Source organism: Calypte anna, chromosome 4A, assembly GCF_003957555.1.
Source record: "Calypte anna isolate BGI_N300 chromosome 4A, bCalAnn1_v1.p, whole genome shotgun sequence".
Lineage (NCBI taxonomy): Eukaryota > Metazoa > Chordata > Aves > Apodiformes > Trochilidae > Calypte > Calypte anna.
Window position 1 is genome coordinate 1970431 of NC_044248.1, and position 19932 is coordinate 1990362.

A 19932-nucleotide genomic window follows, 5' to 3' on the forward strand; every position below is an offset into this window, starting at 1 on the left:
AGCTCCACTGACCTCGTTTCTCTGGGTTTACACAGATGCAACTGAGGACAGTTTTCATGTGGAGCATTCCAGAGATGTGGTGAGTTTCTCTCTGGGCCAGGACTGCTTAAGCATCAAAGCCAGAGGTGTTTGGGGTTTTTGTTTAAACAAAAATTTCATCTCAAGTTGTATTCTGCTGTGTGACTGCTCCTGAGCACAGCCACGTTTCCCCCAGGTTTGGCCTGGCCAGGAATGGAGCTCAGAAGAGCAGTTTCTGTGGGATGTGCATTCCTTGGGTTTGATATAACCTAAGGAAAGGAATATTTTTTTTATAAATAGCCTAATCAAGCAACATGATGTCTTCTAGGATGAGCCAGAAGGACTAGAAATAGAGATCCAGGCAGGGTAGCTGTGATGCAGTTCAGGTGGGCTAAAAAATGATTGTTTCTGGTGTGAAATAGGTGATCCCTATGCAAAATACCCAGAGGTGCCAGCAGAAGACATGCAGGTGCTGTTCCCATCCCCACTAATTGTGCTCAACTTGTCTTTTTCTGGATTCTGTGTGTGTGGAAATACCTTGGCAGCTGAAAGCTGGCTCAGGGCAGGGGACCTGCTATTTATTTGTGGTCAGCTGCAGTGGCTTGCAGAGGGTCATGGCCCAGCATCTTGGGGTCAGGAGGAGGGAGGATGGGGATGGCTGGATGAGTGCCATCCTCCTGGCTCCTCTGCAAGTAGGAAGATTTCCAGTCTGCTCTTGAGGTTTATGCTCCAGTTAGCACCCTTGGGGGCCACTCAGTAGCAGGAGGAGGTGTGAAGGAAGGGCTGCTCCCCTGCCAGCTCTGACTCCTGGACTCACCATGTGCTGGGATGTGCAGAGTGTACAAACCCAGCTCTTTGGGGCAGCTGTGGGAGGAAGAGAGGGGGATTAGGCTTCCCAGAGCAGTCCTTTACTTGGCAGCTACTCTGGGGTGTAAACATCCCATGGGGTGCTGCTTGTGCTCTGTGCCTCATCTACTGCTTGGAGCAGTGCAAAGGCAAGAGGCTGCTGCATCTCCAGCCTTGGCAGTGATTCTAAGGGATGTGCAGCAGCAGAACACTTGATTTTGATTTATCCCATTAAACAACTCAAGGCAAGGCCAAAAAGATGCCCTCCATTTGGGAATTGTGCCCCAGTTTTGGGCCCTGCACTGGGAGCTGTGGAGCATGTCAGAGCAGGGAGCTCCTCCATCTGAACTGATCCTGCCTGGACCTCTGCAGGAAACCTGAATTTGCCTCTGGGTATGTTTGTCTTCCTGACTCCTTAGGTTTGGCTCCATGAAGCTGGGACAGGATCTACCTGCTCTGTCAGGTCTCTGAGGCCTCAGAGATGAAGCCTGGTGTGGTGGAGCCTGCTCACCTGGCAGCACCCCTGTCCTGCTTGCTCCATGCTCCTGCTCAGCTGGGGTTATGGGGTGTGCTGGCACTGTTAGTTGGCCAAGCTAAAGGGCTTTGCTTACAGAGGGATCCCTCTTGTCCAGCCTGGTGGTTCCAGGACAAAAAAAAATGATGGAATTAAGATCAAAGCTGGAAATGCTCTTGTTTGGGCAGCCCCTGAGCTGCTGCTGGGCAGTGGTGCACAGAGCTTTGGAGTGACACCTCTTAGGGGTGAGAGAGGATGAAAGATCTGAGTAGTGGGAATCTACAAAGCTGCAGCCTCCAGGAACTGCAGGAGATGCAGGGTAATGGCAGCTCCTCTTGCTTGTTACTCCTACTCAGAGAAACAGACTTGCAAAATGTTCACTTCTGCCCTTCCTGAAGTTGTCCCTGAGCTATGGATTTGTGTGGGGTGCAGGTGCCTCTGCTCCTAAGGTGGCAGGGCTGGGAATTCTACCTGCTATAAAGTTAGCTTGACTGGAGCAGTGTGAGCAGCTGGAGTGCTCAGATGAGCAGCACACAGGATTTCTCCTTTTGGTTCTTAGGGTATATCAGGGAATAGCACTGGCAGCCTGGGCTGTGTGACACTGCTCTGTTCCTGGCATGGGTTAATGCAGCACAAGTCCTGACAGGAGGGCAGAAACTAAGTCTGGATCTGCCTGCTTCTGCTTTCCTTTATAATCTAAGCATGGCTGGGGTGGCCAACATGAATTCCTCTGTGGCAGTGGGGGCTGGCTCTAGTCGGGCTCCCCTGACAGCTAATGGGTGTTGCAGCAGCCTGTCCATGGGATAATTTATGGGATTGGAAGAACAGGATTCTGGAGAGCATGTGGGTGAGTGCCAGCAGTTTGCAGATCTCTGCCAATGGTCTTGTGAGCAGGGGGCTGCTGCAGAAAAACCAGCCCTGGATTAGCTGAGGGTAATGTTTGGAAGTGCCAGGCTCAGGTCCTGAGGGCTGGCCCTGCTGCAGAGCAGCCCTGGCCCCTAGGCAGGAGGTTCTGGAGTGAGAGAAATGCAGTAATTGGGAATTCTTTGTGCATTAAACAAGAAGGGAAGGGAAGCAACACAGGGAGACATGGGGAGCTATCAGCTTTATCCAAGCAGCCTTTGCAAGGTTTGGGAAGACTTCTTTGGGCTGTCTGGGCCAGTGCCCCATGTCACAGCCCCAAGGCAGCTCAGTGCCCCTGCAGCCCCCTTGTTGGCTCAGGTGCCTTTCCTGCAGCTGGAGAAACGGGAGCCTTGCCTCAGCATCAGGCTGCAGAGCCAGATTGATCCCAGCAGCACTCCCCTGCCCCTTTCCAGCATTCCAGCCTCCTGCTTTTAATTATCTGTCGGGACACCGGGGGCAGAGCAGGGCTGAAAGCAGGAGCCAAAGGTCCAAGCCACAGAGGCACTGGGGAGCCTTGGAATGCGGATGGGGAAGGCTCTGAGGGCACAGGGGGCAGGGGCAGTGCCTGCCTCCCACTAATTGTGGTTTCTTGGCTCATCCAGCTGCTCTGGGGCAAGGCTGCAAACACCAGGGAAGTCTGGCACCTTCTCCTCGTCTGGCTCTGAATACCAAAGTGTGTCCTCCAGCTGAGGAGCACCCCAGGTGGCAGCTGCCTCTCTAAGCACTCAGTGTCTCCATCTCTTGCAGAAGTCCATGTGCACCACGTAGAATCCTTGAGAATCCTTGCTTTGAGAGCACTTACAGAAGGGAGATGTGCTGGAGGTTATCTGTGTCCCCTGCTTGTTTGTACCTTGTGCCTCCAGATGTGCTCAGCCAATAGAGCAGTGCTTGCCTTCCACAGGGGTGCTTTGGGTGGTGTTAAGAGCCCAGGAACATTTTGTTTCATCCCCTGAGCTACTGGATGGAGCAGGCATGGCCTTCAGACAGGGGCTGGAGCTCCTCTCTCAGGTTTGGGCTCTTCCATCAGGTATGGAAACCTCCCAGACTGAAAGAGAGCCACAAGGTCATCTGCCAGGGTGTTATTTCCAGAGAGGACACAGCAGGTTTTTAACTCAGTAGTTGTCACCTGTAGGGAAATGACCATCCCAGTGTGCCACCCACCTTGTCCTGGGGCTGCTGGACCTTTGGGACATTGCCTCTGTGTCACTGAGCAGCTCCAAGGCAAGGGCACTGCTCTCTGGTTACAGACCCCCTGTTCCCACAGGGCTTGTCAGCTTTTCAGAGCTGGCTGGGACACACAAGGTCTGTTTTCTCTGAAAGCCCCTGCTGACCAAAGCCCAGCTGGGCTGCAGGCCTTTTCCTGGCAGAGCTGTGGTGCTGGGAAGCAGGAGGAAGGGTTTATGGCCAGTAGGATGTTGGCACCAGTCAAACGTTTCCAAGAAATATCCTGGTTCATAAGAAGAAAAATGACCTCTGCAGCTCCCCCCATGGTTTGTGCAAAAGCAACTGGTGTGCTTAGTGAGGAGCCCTGCTCCTCCCTGCTGCTGCTGGAGATGATCCCTGTCCCTGCCATCAGACATCTCCTCCCCTCTCCTTTCCAGGCCACACATGGCTCCTCCTCTGTGAGTGATTGCTTTCTGCCTGTCTTGTCACAGATGTCAGTCTTTTTAGGGGACAGGTTGAAATGCAAGGTGTTTCTCAGGTGTTCTGCAGCTTTGACACATACCATGGGATCACTGAGTGTGCTGCTCCCCAGGGACTGTGTCAGGACCATTGTTGTCTTTTTGTTTTTTTTGAAAAAATGGCTATAGGAAGGCTGGCTTGGAACTGTTGGAGGGGCAACCAAACACCACCTCACACCCCCTTACTGACAGTAATAGGTGTGGGGAAAATTCCAGTGAGTAGAAGCCAAGTTTTTCTTCACTTTAGAGCTGCAAGTCTCCATACTGTGATCAGGTCAAAAGGTATAAAGTTCTATGCTCTATTTTCATAGTTTTGGAATATCAGGTTGGAAGGGACCTCAAGGATCCCCTGCTCCAACCCTTCTGATATATTTATCTGAGATCTCTCAGCACCCCAGAGAGCTGAGACTTCAAACTCTCCAAAGTGGGGGAATCCCTCCCTTCCCCTGGGAGACCATCCCAAGGTCTGATTGAATAGTGAAAACTTTTCCTCATGAAAAATTTTTCTCCTCAAGAGCAACTCAGGAGCAGCTTGTGCCAGACTGCCAGCCTTCTGATGCTCAGAGTTACTAAACAAGAGCTGTGCCTGCCAGCTGAGATGCCTCCCGAGTGCTGCCCAAAAGCCATCACCCCCCCTTTCTCCTAAGCACCCCAAAAGTGGCAAACCTGCTGCAGCCTGCAGGATTTCGGGCCTCTGGCTGGAGCTGGTGCTGTTGGGTCAGAGGCAGGTGATGGGAAGGCAGGCAGAGCTGTGCCTGAAGTGAAGTCCTGTGGCTGTGGATGGTGGTGGGAATGCATTGCTGCTTCCTCCCTGAGCTTAAAACTTGGTTTTCTCTGCCATGCTGGAAGATAGAACTGAAGCTTGCTCCAGGTGTGTTGTTGGGGTGTGCAGCAGGGCTGATTCCCCTTGCTGACATGAGGGGAACTGAAGAACAATCCTACAGAGGACAGAACCATTCCCTTTCCTGCCACTGTGCCTCTTCTGAGACAAGACTTGCTGACCACAGGACAATCAGTGCTGGAAAAGCTTTGTGGTTTTTGTCAGGTTCATGTGCAGGATGCTTCCTGAGGTTATACAGGAATTTTTGGGGCTTTTTGTTTTGTTTTCCTGATGGAATAATGTGCATGTGGCTGGGGCACTGGGCCCTCTAAAGTTGGCAGTAGGTTTTGGATCCAGGTCTTGGAGTTATTTATAAGTAAGAAAAGGATTTTATGGTTACAGGATGTGCTTAATTAGCAGGTGGAGTTTAGCCATCAATGTGATTTTTATTATTTTTTTAGAAATGCTGTTAGTATTTTCCTTTAGGAGATTTTGTTTTCTACATGGAGTTGTTCAAAGTAACACTTACTAAAACTTAGCAACAGTAAAAAAATTATTTTCTTGCTTATTTTATTTGTTGTTAATTTTTATACCCTGTTGCTTTGGGTGTTTTGGGGGTGTATGGGTCACTTTTTCTAGAGCAAAAATGACAATTGTTGGCTAGGACAATCCAAGCCTCTAAAACCAAAGCAGTTGGCTGAAGGCTGAGGGTCTGGTGTCAGCTCAGCCTGCTTGGAGGAAGGGGAAGTGTGGGACCTGGATGTTTTCTTTACTTATTTTTCCTTTCATGTTGGTCAGTCTTGAGGAGGTTTCCCCCTTCCCAGCCCCAGGAATTTACTGCAGTGCTTTGTCTCTTCATGCCTGCTGATCCATGTGGGAAACTGGACGTGGGATTGGGCTCATCTCTGCAGGAATGAGCTTCCTCCCCCAAAATCTAGATAAAAAGCCATGCTGGGGGGATTCACTGATAGTGCTGAGCTTAATACCTGCAAGCAGATTGCAGGCTGTAAAATAGGCAAGTGCCTGGGGGGAGCACAGCCTCTGATGATGCCTCCAAAGCTCCTGCTGCTCCCAGGGGCATCTGCAGCCTCCCTGCTAGAGACTGAACCTTGAGAAGCAGCTCCAGTCCTTGAAGACACAGCCCTGCATGGGAACTGGAGCTGAGGAAGAAGTTCTTCAGTAGGAGGGTGCTGAGACTCTGGAACAGATTCCCAGGGAAGCTGTGGCTGCCCCCTCCCTCGAGGTGTTCAAGCCCAGGTTGGATGAGGTTTGGAGCAACCTGAGAGGTGTCCCTGCCCATGGCAGGGGGTTGGAGCAGAGGAGCTCTAAGGGCCCTTCCAACCTCAGCCATTCTATAAGGTGATTCTGTGGAACCTGGACTTTGGTCCCACCTTTTTATTGAGAGAGAAATGTCCCCTGGGGCAGCCTTGTCCCCCTGGAGCACCAAGCTGGTTTTGTTTCCAGAGGATGGGGAAGGAGAAGGAGAACTCTCCAGATTTGTGCCTTCTTACCAGAAATTCATGGAGAGGGAAGGGCATGGGCAGTTTCTTCACATGCAGTGACTCACACCAGCTCTGCAGCTGGCTTTATTGGCATGATAAGGATGAAACTAAGGAATCTGCTTGAAATCCTTGATGATGGGAAGCTGCTGCCTGCCTGTGTGGTGGTGGGGAGGAAAGGCTCCCTCCAGGCTGGTGTCTGGGCTGCACAGCAGCTGATAAAGCTTGTGCCACACACACACATGTTCTGTCATTCTGTCCCTTGTGGGTTCTCACCTGGGTCTTAGCTTTTTATATTAAAAAATAGCTTTTTATGTTAAGCCTTGCGTTTGCCTTTGTAACCACTACAGAAATCCCTGTAGTACAGTCCCTGGTCAAACCTTTCCTGGTGAGTATCTGAGCAAGCTGCAGGAGAACCTCCTGCCCCAGCCCCTGGGTGGGAGCTGTGCTCAGACAGCTCTGGAGTCTGGTGTGGCCTCATTGCTTTGTAAGGGATTCCCAGTTGCACACTGAAACTATTTATTCCCCAGGAGTTCCTGCCTCACTAACAGAGGTGTTTTGTAAAATAGGTCCCTGCAAAAGCAACTTGTCAGGCAAGCCTAAGGTTGGCTGTCATGGCCTGTAACTGGGGGGAGGATCCTCCAGGAAAACCCCACTCTTGTTTTAGGGTGATGTCTGAGGCACTGCTGGAGGGGAGAGCAGTCAGAGGGTCCAAGGGAGAAGGAAAACAGTGCTGGTGTCTGTCTGACTGCTCTGTGAATGGTGCCAAGAGGTTTCTGTGAATAAACCTTCACTTTTCTGGTGCTTTCAGGAGGGCTCAGCCTCACTAGCAACCCCTTTCTTTTTCTCCATGTCCGGATGACCTGCAGGCAGTGAGACAGGAGGTGGGAACAGCTGGGGCTGCAGGAATCTCTTGCTAATCCTGGTTGACACCTGCACCATCCACAGCCCCTGGAGTTACTGTGCTGGGGGCTGGCAGAGGGCAGGAAGGCAGCATGAGGGTTCCCTGCCTTGGCTCCAGTGTCTCCAAAGCCCCTTCCTGTTGTTCCAGAGGGCAGGGAGCTGGCTTTGCTTGCTTGCTGCTCCTCCTGATGACTTAGTAGATAGAGCTGGTGGTAGCCATGCTTTGTGTGCAGTCATGGAGGTCTTGGGATGTGTGTGGGGGCACTGGGAGAAAAAGTGGTGTTTTCTTTAATTTGGGGCTGGGGCTGGGGCTGCCCAGCCTGACTCCAGCAGGAGATCTGATTTCAAGTCTCTCACTTCCCTCTTGGAGTCATCTGCTTGGCAGAACATCTCTGATTTGTAGCTAGCACCTCTGGCCCAGGAAAAAAAACACCAAGAGTTGTGTTTCTTTGGCCTGTTTGCAGGGGAGGCTGAGGATGTGTTTTGGAGAGGATGGGAATGTTCAGCTCCAGAGGGACTTTGGCTGTAAGAGGTCTGGGTGTCCCATGCTGTGGTGGGGACTTGGAGGGGAACAGCCCCATCGGTCAGGGTGTTGTTACCTGTAGTTAGTGATGAGCAGCTGGAGTGCCAGGACAGCCTGGTCCCTTCCTGAAGCGTTACCTGTAGTTAGTGATGAGCAGCTGGAGTGCCAGGACAGCCTGGTCCCTTCCTGAAGTGTTACCTGTAGTTGTTGATGAGCAGCTGGAGTGCCAGGACAGCCTGGTCCCTTCCTGAAGTGTTACCTGTAGTTGTTGATGAGCAGCTGGAGTGCCAGGACAGCCTGGTCCCTTCCTGAAGTGTTACCTGTAGTTGTTGATGAGCAGCTGGAGTGCCAGGACAGCCTGGTCCCTTCCTGGGGTGTGGGGACCTCAGCAGAAACTCCAGTGCAGAAAAGAGAGATGGGACTCATTTGTGGGAATTGGTTAAGATCTCTGGAATCAAAGGCTTCTCCCTGCCTCAACCCAAGAACTGGAGCTGTAAAGCTCATCCTTGGATTCCTTGTGACTGCAGCTTATCCTTTCTGCTGGTGCAGTCCATGTTTATTTAGCTGCCTCTGCATTTATGGAGTTCAAACATTTTCCAGTGTATGTCCTGTCTGGGGATTCTTTATGACTTGGAGCATCCCCAGGGCTGTAGTGGTCATCAAAGGCCTCTGTGATCCTGCCCCTCTGGCTGATGGATGTGGAGAGAACTGTGGGAACATTCCTGTCTGCAGGCTGCATGGGAGAAAAATGTTTTGTCTTACTCTGCTTATCAAGTCCAGAATTCAGATCTCTGCAGCAGTCTGTCAGCAGAGCAGAACATGAGGAGGATAAAAGCCTGGTGTCAAGTGGCCTCCTGGTCAACTTCTCCTCCTCAAGATATCAGTGCTCTGGCTGCCACAACCCCCCATCTGATGGGATTTCCTCTGGAAGAGCTCTGGCCAAGTAACATATTTGGAAAGACAAAACACAGTCTTTCAAGGCAACCACAAAAAAATTGGGATTAATGAGGTGAAGGGAAGGAAGTTTTCCAACTAAACTGAGGAACTGCTCCTTGAAGCTATGTCCTATTTATGAAAATTGGTCTATAGGCTTTCCCTGTACAGGCAGGAAGAGAGACTTGCTGAAGGCAAGTGGGAACATTGCTGCTGTTGAGTCAGGTGAGAGCTTGAAGTTTTACTGACTCATGTTCAGAACTGTCAGCTGAGTGGTTCAGTAAACCTCAACCTTTTCCTCTGCATGCAGATTCAGTTCAACTTCATTCCAGTTTCTCTCCAGCTGAAGATGGCAAAGTGCATGCAAGGCAAACCAGGATAATTGTCATCCTCTGTGTTCTTTGACCTTTTCTTATTAATAATTGGTACTTCTGTGCTGTCCTCTAGGAGCTTGATGTACCATGAGGGGTGTGCAGGTTCCCTTGCCCTTTTCTAAGCAGATTGAGGGCTGTGACTTCAGAAAATGAGACCCCCCCAAGAACATGCTAAGATCAGGTTGTCCTGTGTTGTCTGCATTGCTTTGGCAGGACTGCATCCAGGTGTGTGTTTTACTGGACTTGTCTGAATCTGAAATGTTTTCTGGCCTTTGATGTAAAGTCCTTAGTGTCACACATGCAGGTTGCATATGACTTTAAGAACTGGCCTGAGCAAGTTCTTTCAGTCAGTTTGATACAAGACCAATGCTTCCTTGGTGATGCCAGATAAGTGAAGTTTCCCTAAGGATTTCCAGGATGGATCTAGCACTTATTGGGACCCTAGAAGTCCTGGTAGGGATTATCCAAGGAGTACCTGTTTCATATAGGTCATCCAGTAACTCAAGTTGCTGGTGCACTGACCACATGCAGTCTCATAGCTGAATGTTGATTTCTTCCATTTTTTTGGTGGTTTTGTGTTTTGGTTTTCTTTTTGAAGTTGAGAGCTGATTGTACTCACTGCTGTGGTGCCTGGACATCAAGGAGCCCAGTTCTGTCTGTAGTGTTGTCTGAGGGGAACTGGGTGTGAAGACAATTACTCTGATGAACTTGAACTCTTTAGCCAGGGCTGAAGAGAACTGGTAAATAAATAATCTCTTTGCACAGCTCTGCATGGAAATGGGGTCTGTGCAGAGAGCTGGAGCACAGCTCTGTGTGTGTGTGTGTGTGTGTGTCCCCTGCCTCTGAGCAAACCAGCAGGGCACAGCTACAAGGTCCCAGGGCTGCTTAATTATCCAGAGCATCTTTCAATCCTGGAGCTGACAAAATGTGAGCTGGATGTGCAGATAGGAAAGCAAAGATGGGGTTAAGGATCTTGGAGCCAGCCTTGCTCAGCTGTGCCTGGACCCCTTGGCAAGGGAAGGGACTGCTGTTGTTTGGAGTGGCCCTTTTTTGGGTCAGGTATTGGAACAGTGCTGCCTTGTTCCAGGTTGAGGAAGCCCTTTGGGCTGCTTTCCTGCTTTACAGAACTCTTTTGCTCTGGTTGTGCTCATTCCTAACTGGACTGGAGTTGGTGAAAGCCTGAGGAAGGGATGAGGAAAAGTTGGCAGTGGGATCAGGTGCTCTGCTCCTGGGCTTCTCTTAGCTCTGCCTTCTGGTGCCAGGGTGGATGTCCCAGAGAGCTCCCTGCACCTGGGACTGGCAGAGTCCATCTGTCCCTGTGCCCAGGCCCCTCTGGTGCTCTGCCTCCAGCTCCAAACTTCTGCTAAAGGAGAACTCCACTTCTTGAGCAGCTATTTTCAGTGCCTGAAGGAAATGGCTGTTGTTGGCTTCTTCCTCTCTGGTGTCTTGCTGGATGACATATGTAGCCCTGGGAGTGTGGGGCTGTGTAGCCAAAAGGGCAAAAGAATGGAAAAAAAGTGTTTTTAATGTCCATATAGCACCATGCCTTCCTGCCAGCTCCCAGGTCACTTCTGCCTCACTCATCTCAAGTTGGGTTTAACTCTTTAGAATGCACATCCTCAAGCCTAAGAAAAACTTGAGCATCTCCAAGCCTGGCTGGTGTAACCTGGCTCTGTGTCACCCCACAGAAAATGTTTCAGAGCTGGTGTGGAGGATCCTCCAACCTCCTCAGCTTGGTCTGCCTGAGAGGGGACTGAGGCTGTCCCAAGGGCACTTCAGAAGCCCCAACACAACAGCAATAAATCCTGGGCTGTCTTTGGTAACAGGAGGAGTGGAGCATTTCAGGCTGGGGAGCCTGGCACTGAATAACAAATCCCATTTTATTTCATCAACCTCATGGTGGTCAAAAAGGCAGCTTAGTTGTACAGTGTCCTCCTGTCAGGAGAGAGATTGGCCAGAGAAGCAGAGAACATCTGGTTCTCATTGGGCTCTGCCTCTGGATGGTCTTCATTCTTGTTTGTCACATTATGTCTCTCTTCCCCCCCTCCCTTCCTCCTTCCTCTCTCCTTTTTTTTTTCCTTCAGTGAGTTTACAAGCCTGGCTGGAATGCACATATGGTCCTTATCATCCCTGAAGTCCAGTTGGGTTTTGGGTTTTGTTTTTTTTTTGCTGTTTAGCAGTTTGTGCCATCAGGGGCTGTTTGAGGCGTTGGTTACTTTTACTCCAAATAGAAAGGTCCATGGGTTTTTTTGGAAACCTGTGGAGGAAAGCTTGGTTTATGTCAGTACTTGGCAGAAATGGAGCTGCTGGAGCTCCGAGCTTGTGCTGACCTTTAGCCAAGCATTTTGCCTGGAAGACAAATGTTCATTCCCACTCTCCAGCCACTTCTGTATTGTCAGATTTTGCTGACTTCCCTCTTCCCAGAAGAATGTGACTGTATCCTTTTTCTCCATCCTCCTGCTGAGCTCCTGCAGCTTGCCAATGTAAGCAGCTCCCTGCCAGCCTGGCTCCTAGAGGCTCTGCAGCTCCCTGGGTCCTTGCTGCCTGGCAGGGCTGTGGCTAGCAACTGCAGGCCTCTGGCAACCGGGATATTTGGTGGGAGATGGCAGGGATGTGAGCATGGTGCTTCTCACCCCAGGCTGCATCCCTGGTGGGGTGCTGGGATGGGGCAGGGGGATTTTCCCCTGGCAGGCATGGCCATTGGGGTTGAACCCAGGCTGGGGCTGGGCTGCCTCCTGCTCACTGCCCCACTGTCATTTGTCCCTGTTCACAAGGAGTCACCTGGACAGGACAAGGGGCAATGGGCACAAGGTGCTCCTGGGCAGATTCCCATGGGACACAAGAGGGAAATTTTTCCCCCTGAGGACAGTCAGACCTTGGGATGGTCTCCCAGGGGAAGGGGGGGATTCCCCCACTTTGGGAAGTTTGAAGTCTCAGCTCTCTGGGGTGCTGAGAGATCTCAGAGAAACAATAATATCAGAAGGGTTGGAGCAGGGGATCCTTGAGGTCCCTTCCACCCTGGCACTCTGGGATTCCTTCAGGGAGCCAGCCTTGGAGGGAGGATGTTTCCTTCCCCATTGCCTCTGCCTGTGATTCCCTGTGCTAATAAAGTGTGTAACCATTGCCCTGGCTCTCAGGTGCTTCCTTCTTGCTTTGCCTGCCGATCCCCCAGCTGAAATCCCCTCTCTCTCTCTGTGTGCCAGGAGGAGCAGCAGGAGCCCCACACCTCCCCTTCCCTGCCTGCTACTGCTGGGGGCTGTGCTGACCAAAGGAATTCCAGCCTTCCTCCCACAAAATAACCTTTTCTGCTGTCCCAGCTTTCTAGGATTCCAAGGGAAAACCAGCACATTCAGGGAGAGCCTTTTTGTGTTCCCTGTGACCTCTGTGGTTCCTGAGCCAGCTGGGGTCTCACACTTTGGAATTTCTTGTGTCTGGGAGCCCTGGCTCCTTGCTAATGATGCTTTAGGCATTGCTGGAGGGCTGGGGATGTGCTGTGTGTTCTGCTGGGAAGCTCTGGGCCTCTGAGCATCCTCTTCCTTTTAGCCAGGAACAAGAAGCTGGTTTGATGTCCAGCCCCTGGGGACAAAAGCTGCAGAGAGGCACTGGGGGGTTGGTGGCAGGGTGGGAGGTGTTGGCCATCCAGGTGAGCCTTCATGGCCTGCTTGTTGGCACAGGAACCTACAGAATGAAGTTGTCTTCTAAAAGGATCTGACTTTCCTTGCTGGGAGAAGGGGGTGGGTGGGGGGGAAAGACCTCCCAGACTTCAGTAGCTCTCCTGGAGACATCTGCCTGAGTCTGCAGAGGCATGGGGACAGGAACTCCCCCACCTCTGCTGGGGCACTGATGCTTATCCTCCCCTGGAACAGCAACAGGATCCTTCCTCTTGATTAACTGCTTGGTTGCTGGGGGCTGTTTTCCTGTGGCAGCAGTGCAGCAGCTCTGGCAAGGAGAGGAAAGGAATTGTTTGTTCTTTTCATGTCACAGTTGAGTTCCCTTGCCCAAGGTTTAAAGGCTTAACCATCACTGAAGTCTGGATGGAAAGGGATGAGGGTTGTGGGTGCTGTTCCAAGGAACCTACCCAGTCAGCTTGGCTCTGGCAGTGGGAATACTGCAGGCACCCCAGCTCTTGGGTTTCACATGGAGGAAAGGGCACAATGGGTCTGGTTCTGTGCTCACTGCTCCTCCCTGAGCCCTCTCTGAGCAGACTGAAGCATCCCTCAGGTCTCAGGCTTTGGATGCAGCACCTTTGACTTTAGAAATGTGGGAATGTGCACCCAGTAATGGGGCAAAAACGTAGCTGGCCTGAGCTGCTGACAACAATAAAAGCTTTCAGAATTTCTTGAAGGTGCCTCCTCAGTCGTGTGGCCTCCAATAACTAAGCATTTGCTTCATATTTGTGGCTGAGCTCAGTGTTTTGCATACCGCCGCCTTTCCCTCTTGGGTTTGAGGCTGGGTTTTGTTTTCTTTAACTCTTGAGAGGCCGTGTGAAGCTGACCCCAGCTGCTAGGGGGGGAAGATGTTGCTGGCAGCCTGAAGGCAGAAGGGACCCAGCCAGGGGCTTGCTTGGGCTGAGCAAGCAGCCATCATCAGCGTGGTGAGGTCCTGAGCAAGGAGTATAAATGCAGGACAATAAATGCAAATATTCTCGTGGACTCCTTCTCCTCAGCCCTTTGGGAGTGACACTTTTTTCCCACCAAGGCAAGGAGCAGCTTTGCTCCATCCCAGATCAGCTTCCAGCTGCCTCTGGAGAAGCCTTTGTAGTGCTGGGATCCACCTTTCCCTCCTTCTCCCCATCTGCACGTGGCTGGATTGCTGCTGCCTCCAAGGAAGACACAAAGTTGGTTTCCTCCTACCCCTGCTACCTCTGCCAAGCCACTGTGGTTTAGAAGGAACGAGCTGATTTTTCTCCTTGCACGTGCCTTGTCAGCCAAATTATTTTCTAAAGCTTCCCTGCATTTCATCCAGGGGAGCCCCTGGTTGCACGCAGCATCCATTACAGCCTTGCTTGACCTTTAAAACCTTTGCCACTAGGAGCTACGTATGAAGAAAACCAGATCCAAAGTAGTCTTGACAGGGCTCTGAGATTGCAAATGCTTCCTTGTCTTTTGCAAGGCATTATTTTTTTTTTCCCTTAAATTAAAGCACATGGGGACCAGGAATTAATCTCCTTATTCTGGTGGTACCTCAGGTTTGTCTCTGCTGTACTTCACTCTCACAGGGTAATGGAAGGGGTAAAACCAGCAGCTGATAACAGCATTGGGTTTTGACCCAAGAAGCATCAGCTGAGGGATGCCTTGTAGGCCACTCTAAAAAGAGAAATAAACTGAGGGGCATATTTCCTGGTAAACAAGCATTTATTTGTTCACATTGCTCTGTAGCTTTGGTAGGGGTGAGCATACAGCTCTGGAGGTTTAGAATCACTTGGCTGAGCTGGGTGGTATGTGAGAAGGAAGGGAGGATCTGTAGTGTGAGGTTCAGTGATGGAGACAGAGTGCATCCTAGGGAAGAGGTGGGAAACCAAGGTTGCTCTGGGGCTGGCTGAAGCTTTCTGGCAGCTGACACTGCCCAGCCACCCAAGCCCAGCAGTGGAGCTGCTGCAAACTGGCTGAATGAGCCTCTGGAGCTGCAGTTTTACCTCTGCTGATTTGAAGCTGAGAGCAAGAGGTGCTTGCCAGATACTTGTGTGCCTGAGCGGTCAGAGCTCCCAGCTCCAACCTGTCTGTGCAGGGATGAGGCCTCTCAGGAGGGGGATGCAGTGAGGGACAGCTGAGCACTTGTAGGTCAGGAGGAGGTTTAGGTGGGGAAGGGGATGAGTTGTGCTGAGCTCTCCTCATCTTTGAAGGGAAAGGCAGAATTCCCTGGAGAAGAGGTCAGGAAGGCTGGGGGGTGCTGTCCCTTTCCCTGGGGGGAAGTGCATGGGCAGCACTGCTGCTTTTCCCTTCCAGCAGAGCCCTGGGGCAGGAGGAATAACTTGCTGCTTGTAGCTTTTCCCCCAGCTTGCTGGGTGTACATGGGGGGCTGGGCTTGGTTCTGGGGGCCAGAAAAAAGCCTTTGCCTGGGCCAGCCTCTGAGCAGCCTTCAGCTGCAAGCACCCAGTTGGCAGTGGGAGGATGTGCTTGAGATCCAAACCCAAGCCAGGGGCTCTTCTGAGGAGGTTGTCAAGGCCATGGACAGCTGCCTTAGCATCCCACTGCTTTGAAAGGGATTCAGAAATCCCTTGCCTGCTCTGGCTGCACACTGAGTACTCATTCTGCTGCTCTCTAGCAGAGGCTTCCTTGTCATCCTGGTAAAACCTGAGCTCAGGAGTTACTCTGGAGTTTGCTGAGGTTTCAGCCCTTGTCTTCCCCTCCTCCAGGCAGCCTGAGGGGTGGTGACTGCAGTGCTCCTGAGCTCACCAAGCCCAAACTGCCCAGCTCAAGGAAATCAGGCCAAGTGGTGGAATTGCCTCTGGTCATTTTGGTATCTGGCATCCTTGGTAAACCAGAGCCTCATTGGGGGATCCTGCAGCTTCCAAACTCCTGAGCCAAACATCAGCTGTGGGAAGAGCAGCAGGGAAGGGGACATGTTTTTAATCCTTGTGGTGACCGAGGGGGCTGGAGGGGGGGTTCAGCTGTCTCCTTGATCCCTGGCACTGGTGAGAGGTTATGCAGCACATGCACCTCCTGATACACAGCACTGCTGGTGAAAAACACCTGGCACTGGGAAGTGTGGAGGTACTGGTTTGGGGGTTTCCACTGTTGGTGTTTGCCACTTGCAAGGGAATAAAAAAAAAAAAGAAAGGGTGGAGGAACCAAACCCAAGAAGATATGCAGCAAAAATAACTGACACAGATGTAAGAGATGAGTCTGAGTCCTGTTCCTGCTGAGTAACTGATGATGAGGCAGTACTTGGTTTCCTGAAATATATCAGGGGAAGGGATGTTGGTGCTGGGGTGAGATGTTCCACACCCACCCCTCTCTCTGAGCCATGTGAGTCATGGGCACCTATTGCTTTCTGGGATCTCTGAGATCCTTTCAGCCTTACACTCAAGCCCACTGGTGTTTTAAAAACACTAATGTCCCAAATGTTTAATTTAACCCACTCACATCATGCAATAAATCCCACTGTCTCCTTCCAGTGCCTGGGGCTTCCAGGTAAATCTGGTGCTGGCAGAGGAGGTGAGGGTCTCTCCTGGGCTGGGTGGTTTTACCCAGCCTGGGTGAAGAGGGGGCCATCTCTTCATCACCTGAAGTTTCTGTGCCTGCTTCCATGTCTCATCCCAAGCCCACAGATTTTGTGGAAATTTTTGCTTCCAGCATCTTTCAGGCTGCTCACAGCTGTTGTTGAGCTCCACAGTACTCCTGGATGGGGTGAAACCATTTGGGTTTGGGGAAGGCTTCATGTCAGAAGGCCAGCAAACTCTGGGAGAAAAAACATTGTGTAAATGGCAGCAGAGCTGCTCTAGGGCTGCTGGAAAGGGGGTTTCCCACCCACTACTGAGGCCTGTAAAGCTGGGAGGAGATGCAGAGAGGATGCTGCCATCCAAGCTTTACAACAAAAGCTCAGGAGTGTCACCTCTCCCTTGGGTCCTGCCAGGAGGAGAGAGAAGTCAGAGAGCTGCTCCTTCCCTTCAGCAAGCTGAGCCAGGGAGAGCAGGAGTTTGGCTCTCTGCTTGCCCACACTGGGTTTTATCAGGCAGAGATTTTGGGTTTGTATCCAGGACCCCATCCCTACCTGTGTCATTCTGTTTTTTCTGGGCTCTTTGGGAGAGCTGCCCTCACTTGGGTGCTTTGGGGAAGCTTCCACACTGCTGGAGGAGCCTTGGAAGGGGAGGTTGGGTGGTTCCTCCATGGGGGACACCAAGGAGGCAGCTGCTTAACCAGTTAAGCAGGAACTGGTCTGCTTGTAGGTGGAGCTGTGTTTCCATGGCTCTTCCAGGTGTCTGCCTGGATAATCCTGGGGTAACCCCAGGGATAGGTGATGCTGAGGCTGCAGAACTGAGGTTTGGGTGTTGCAGATTGGTACCAAATGATGGTTTATCAGTCATAGGCATGGAACAGATGGTTCTGGCATGTCTGGTGGTGCTTGCATGCCTTGGGGTTGGGGAGGTTTTGGCTCCTGAGCTCCACAGCAGACAGCTGGATGGGAGTAAAAGGAGAGGACATTTGGGAGGCAAGCCTAAGACAAGGCCCTGCAATTTGTGTTAACACTGTTCTTGCAGGAGCAGGCACAGCTTTTTCCCCTGACAGGGGTGTTGTAACCCTGTTAAAACTCTTTTGCAGAACGATGACCTCAGGAACCTGTCCCTCTCTGGCCATGTGGGCTTTGACAGCCTCCCTGATCAGCTGGTCAACAAATCAACATCTCAGGGCTTCTGCTTCAACATCCTCTGTGTGGGTGAGTGTCCCTGTGCCACCCAGCCTAGAGCTGCACAGGTACCCTCTAATGAGCACCTTCTCCCTCCTGCCAAGGGGAAGGTCTGAGCCAGTGGGGATTGGGGTGGCAGAGGAGTCACCACTTTTCCCCAGATCTGCTCCAGGGTAAAATCTAGTCTCTCTCTTTTCCTTCTCTCTACCCTGTTCCATGAGTCAAAACACAGAAATGCCTAGGTGTTAAAAATACCCCCTTTGGATGGCCCTCTGGTTCTGCTTTCACCGAGAGCTGCCCATAAGGAAAGTGAGCTATCTTAGGAGCTAAATGTATTTTTAAAAGAATGTTAGCTTAAATCTGCCTTTCTCTGGGTTGGGCAGGGAGGCTGTTTCTCAATAAATTGCCTTCCTTCCCTTCCAGGCTTTGCCTGTCTGTTATATTCTTAGTTTCTCCAGTTGGAAACGAGGCCATTTTTAGTCTCCAAATGATGTACTTGAGAACAAAGCCTGTCACCTGTTCTCTGCTGAGTTTAATTTGGGTGCTGTAGGTTGGTTTTATAGCCCAAGTTACTGTGTTCCTTTTCCCAAGCTGTTCAGTGGGTGAGGTGTGGGGAGGTGACTCCTCTTGGCTGGAGAGAGATGCTGCTGTCTTGGCACTCTGGGGACACTCTGGAGCTGGAAATCCTGTGCTCAGCCTGAGGGTCCTGGGTGCCAAACCAGCTTTGACCTCTTGATGATGCCCTCAGAAAATGTACATTGACAAAAAGGGTGGGTTTCACTCTTAGTTTGTCAGAGCAGTCTACAGACATCATTTTTCCATTCATTGTTCGTTTAAGCCTGTAAGAAGGGAGTATTGCCCCTCTAATTATTTCCATTAATTAGCTGGAAAACCCCACAACCCTCTGACCCTGATTTTTCTGCAGCAGGTTGAGAATGTGCAGTGCAGGGTGAGACCCAGGGAAAGGAATCTGGCAGACAAACTGGATTCCTCTTGGTAGCTTCGTGTGTTGAATAAGGAGATAAGAAAGTAGTTGTGCTTCTGCACTTCAAGCTGCCAAGCTCCACGTGACACTCCTAGCAGCCCAAAGCCATTTAAAATTCACCAGGGAGCATCCCAATTAGCAGGCAGCTTTTTGATCAAAATGGCATAAATGAAATGCCTTTTACTCAGGCTGTGAATATTCCCCTCTTAGCATGACTTGATGTGTCTCCATTAGCTTAGCAGTTGGGTCCAGCTCTCTTCTCTCCCTTGAAAACCCAGCCCAGAAATTTCTGCCCAACCCAGCAGCCTCACCTCTTCCCCTGCAGGTGACAACTTCTAGCTCTGAAGGCATTTGGTTTATCTTGCTGTCTCTCCAGGCAGCAGGGGCTCACTTTGGATCCATACCCCAGTATGGGTGGCTTTGATGGAGTGTATCTGCTCCAGAGATACCTGTTGTCACCTCCAGATGTCCACAAAGTCCCTGGTTCAGTGCTGGGGGATGGGTAAAGATGGGGACCACCTCAGAAGACCTCTTTTCCTGCAGGGATGGTATTCCTTAGCCACATAGCCAAATTCCACTGCTACCCACCTGGAATAGCTCCTCAGCCTGGCAAACATGCCTGAGGATGAGGAGAGGAAAAGCAGTGGGGCCAAACTAACGTTGCCTTTGTCTGTTCAGGTGAAACTGGCATTGGGAAGTCCACCCTGATGGACACTCTGTTCAACACCAAGTTTGAAAGTGAACCTGCAACACACAACGAGCCTGGGGTGAGGTTGAAAGCCAGGAGCTACGAGCTGCAGGAGAGCAACGTCCGCCTGAAGCTGACTATTGTTGACACCGTGGGGTTTGGTGACCAAATCAACAAAGATGAGAGGTAAATGGGTTTGTCAGGAGGAGAAATCCTCCTGTCAGGGTGCTGGGAGATCAGCAGGCTCAGACCCTCTGCGGGGAGTCTGGTCCTTGCTGTCCCTGGGGGAGTTCCTCAGCCCAGGTGTGGCAGGGAGCATCACTCTCCCCATGAGACAGGCAGAAGTGACAAGGAATGGAGGTGACAAACAGAGCAGCTAGAGACACGTTTCTGCGCTCCTTGTCTCCATGCATCTGAGCTGAAGTCTCTGCTAAAGTTGAAATGTGTCAATACCTGAAAGCAGGAGTTCAAATGGCAATTGCATGGGACCTTTTAGGGAGCTGGGACTCGGATCATAGTTCCATTTCACACCATCCTGCAGTGTTCAAGTTGAAGTGGGCTTTACTTGAATGTTTTAGTGCTGATTTTCACATGCATGCAGTGAATGCTCTGGGTGGCCTGGGCAATCCCTGCATCCATCCAGGGGGACTTGGGCTGTAATGTTAGAACTAGTTGTTCTGGGGTGGTGGTTAATCTGCCAATGGCTTTCCTTTAGCTCAGAGCCGTACATTCCCTTGTTGCAGAAATCCCAGCATCCAGAAATCCTTTTTTCTCCACCTTGGCAGCTGAGGGCATGCTGGCTGGCAGCATGCACTGACCAAAAGCTCTCAGGGCAGTAGGTAGACAGCATAAGCTCTTAGCAAATGCAAGCTTGACATCACTTTCCACCAAAATCTTC

General features: G+C 51.2%; 1 protein-coding gene across 2 annotated transcripts in view; it reads left to right on the forward strand.

Annotated features, from left to right (window-relative positions):
* SEPTIN11 (septin 11) overlaps nucleotides 1-19932 on the forward strand; it is a 48457-nt gene that overhangs the window by 8909 nt on the left and 19616 nt on the right. The window contains exons 1-3 of one of the 2 annotated variants that reach the window (XM_030449750.1): nucleotides 9174-9240; nucleotides 17277-17391; nucleotides 19025-19220. In XM_030449750.1, the coding sequence (XP_030305610.1) occupies nucleotides 9184-9240; nucleotides 17277-17391; nucleotides 19025-19220 (368 nt within the window). In that variant the 5' untranslated portion in view covers nucleotides 9174-9183. Of the gene's footprint in view, nucleotides 1-9173; nucleotides 9241-17276; nucleotides 17392-19024; nucleotides 19221-19932 lie in introns of those variants that run through there. The other variant, XM_030449751.1, reaches the window with a different exon arrangement.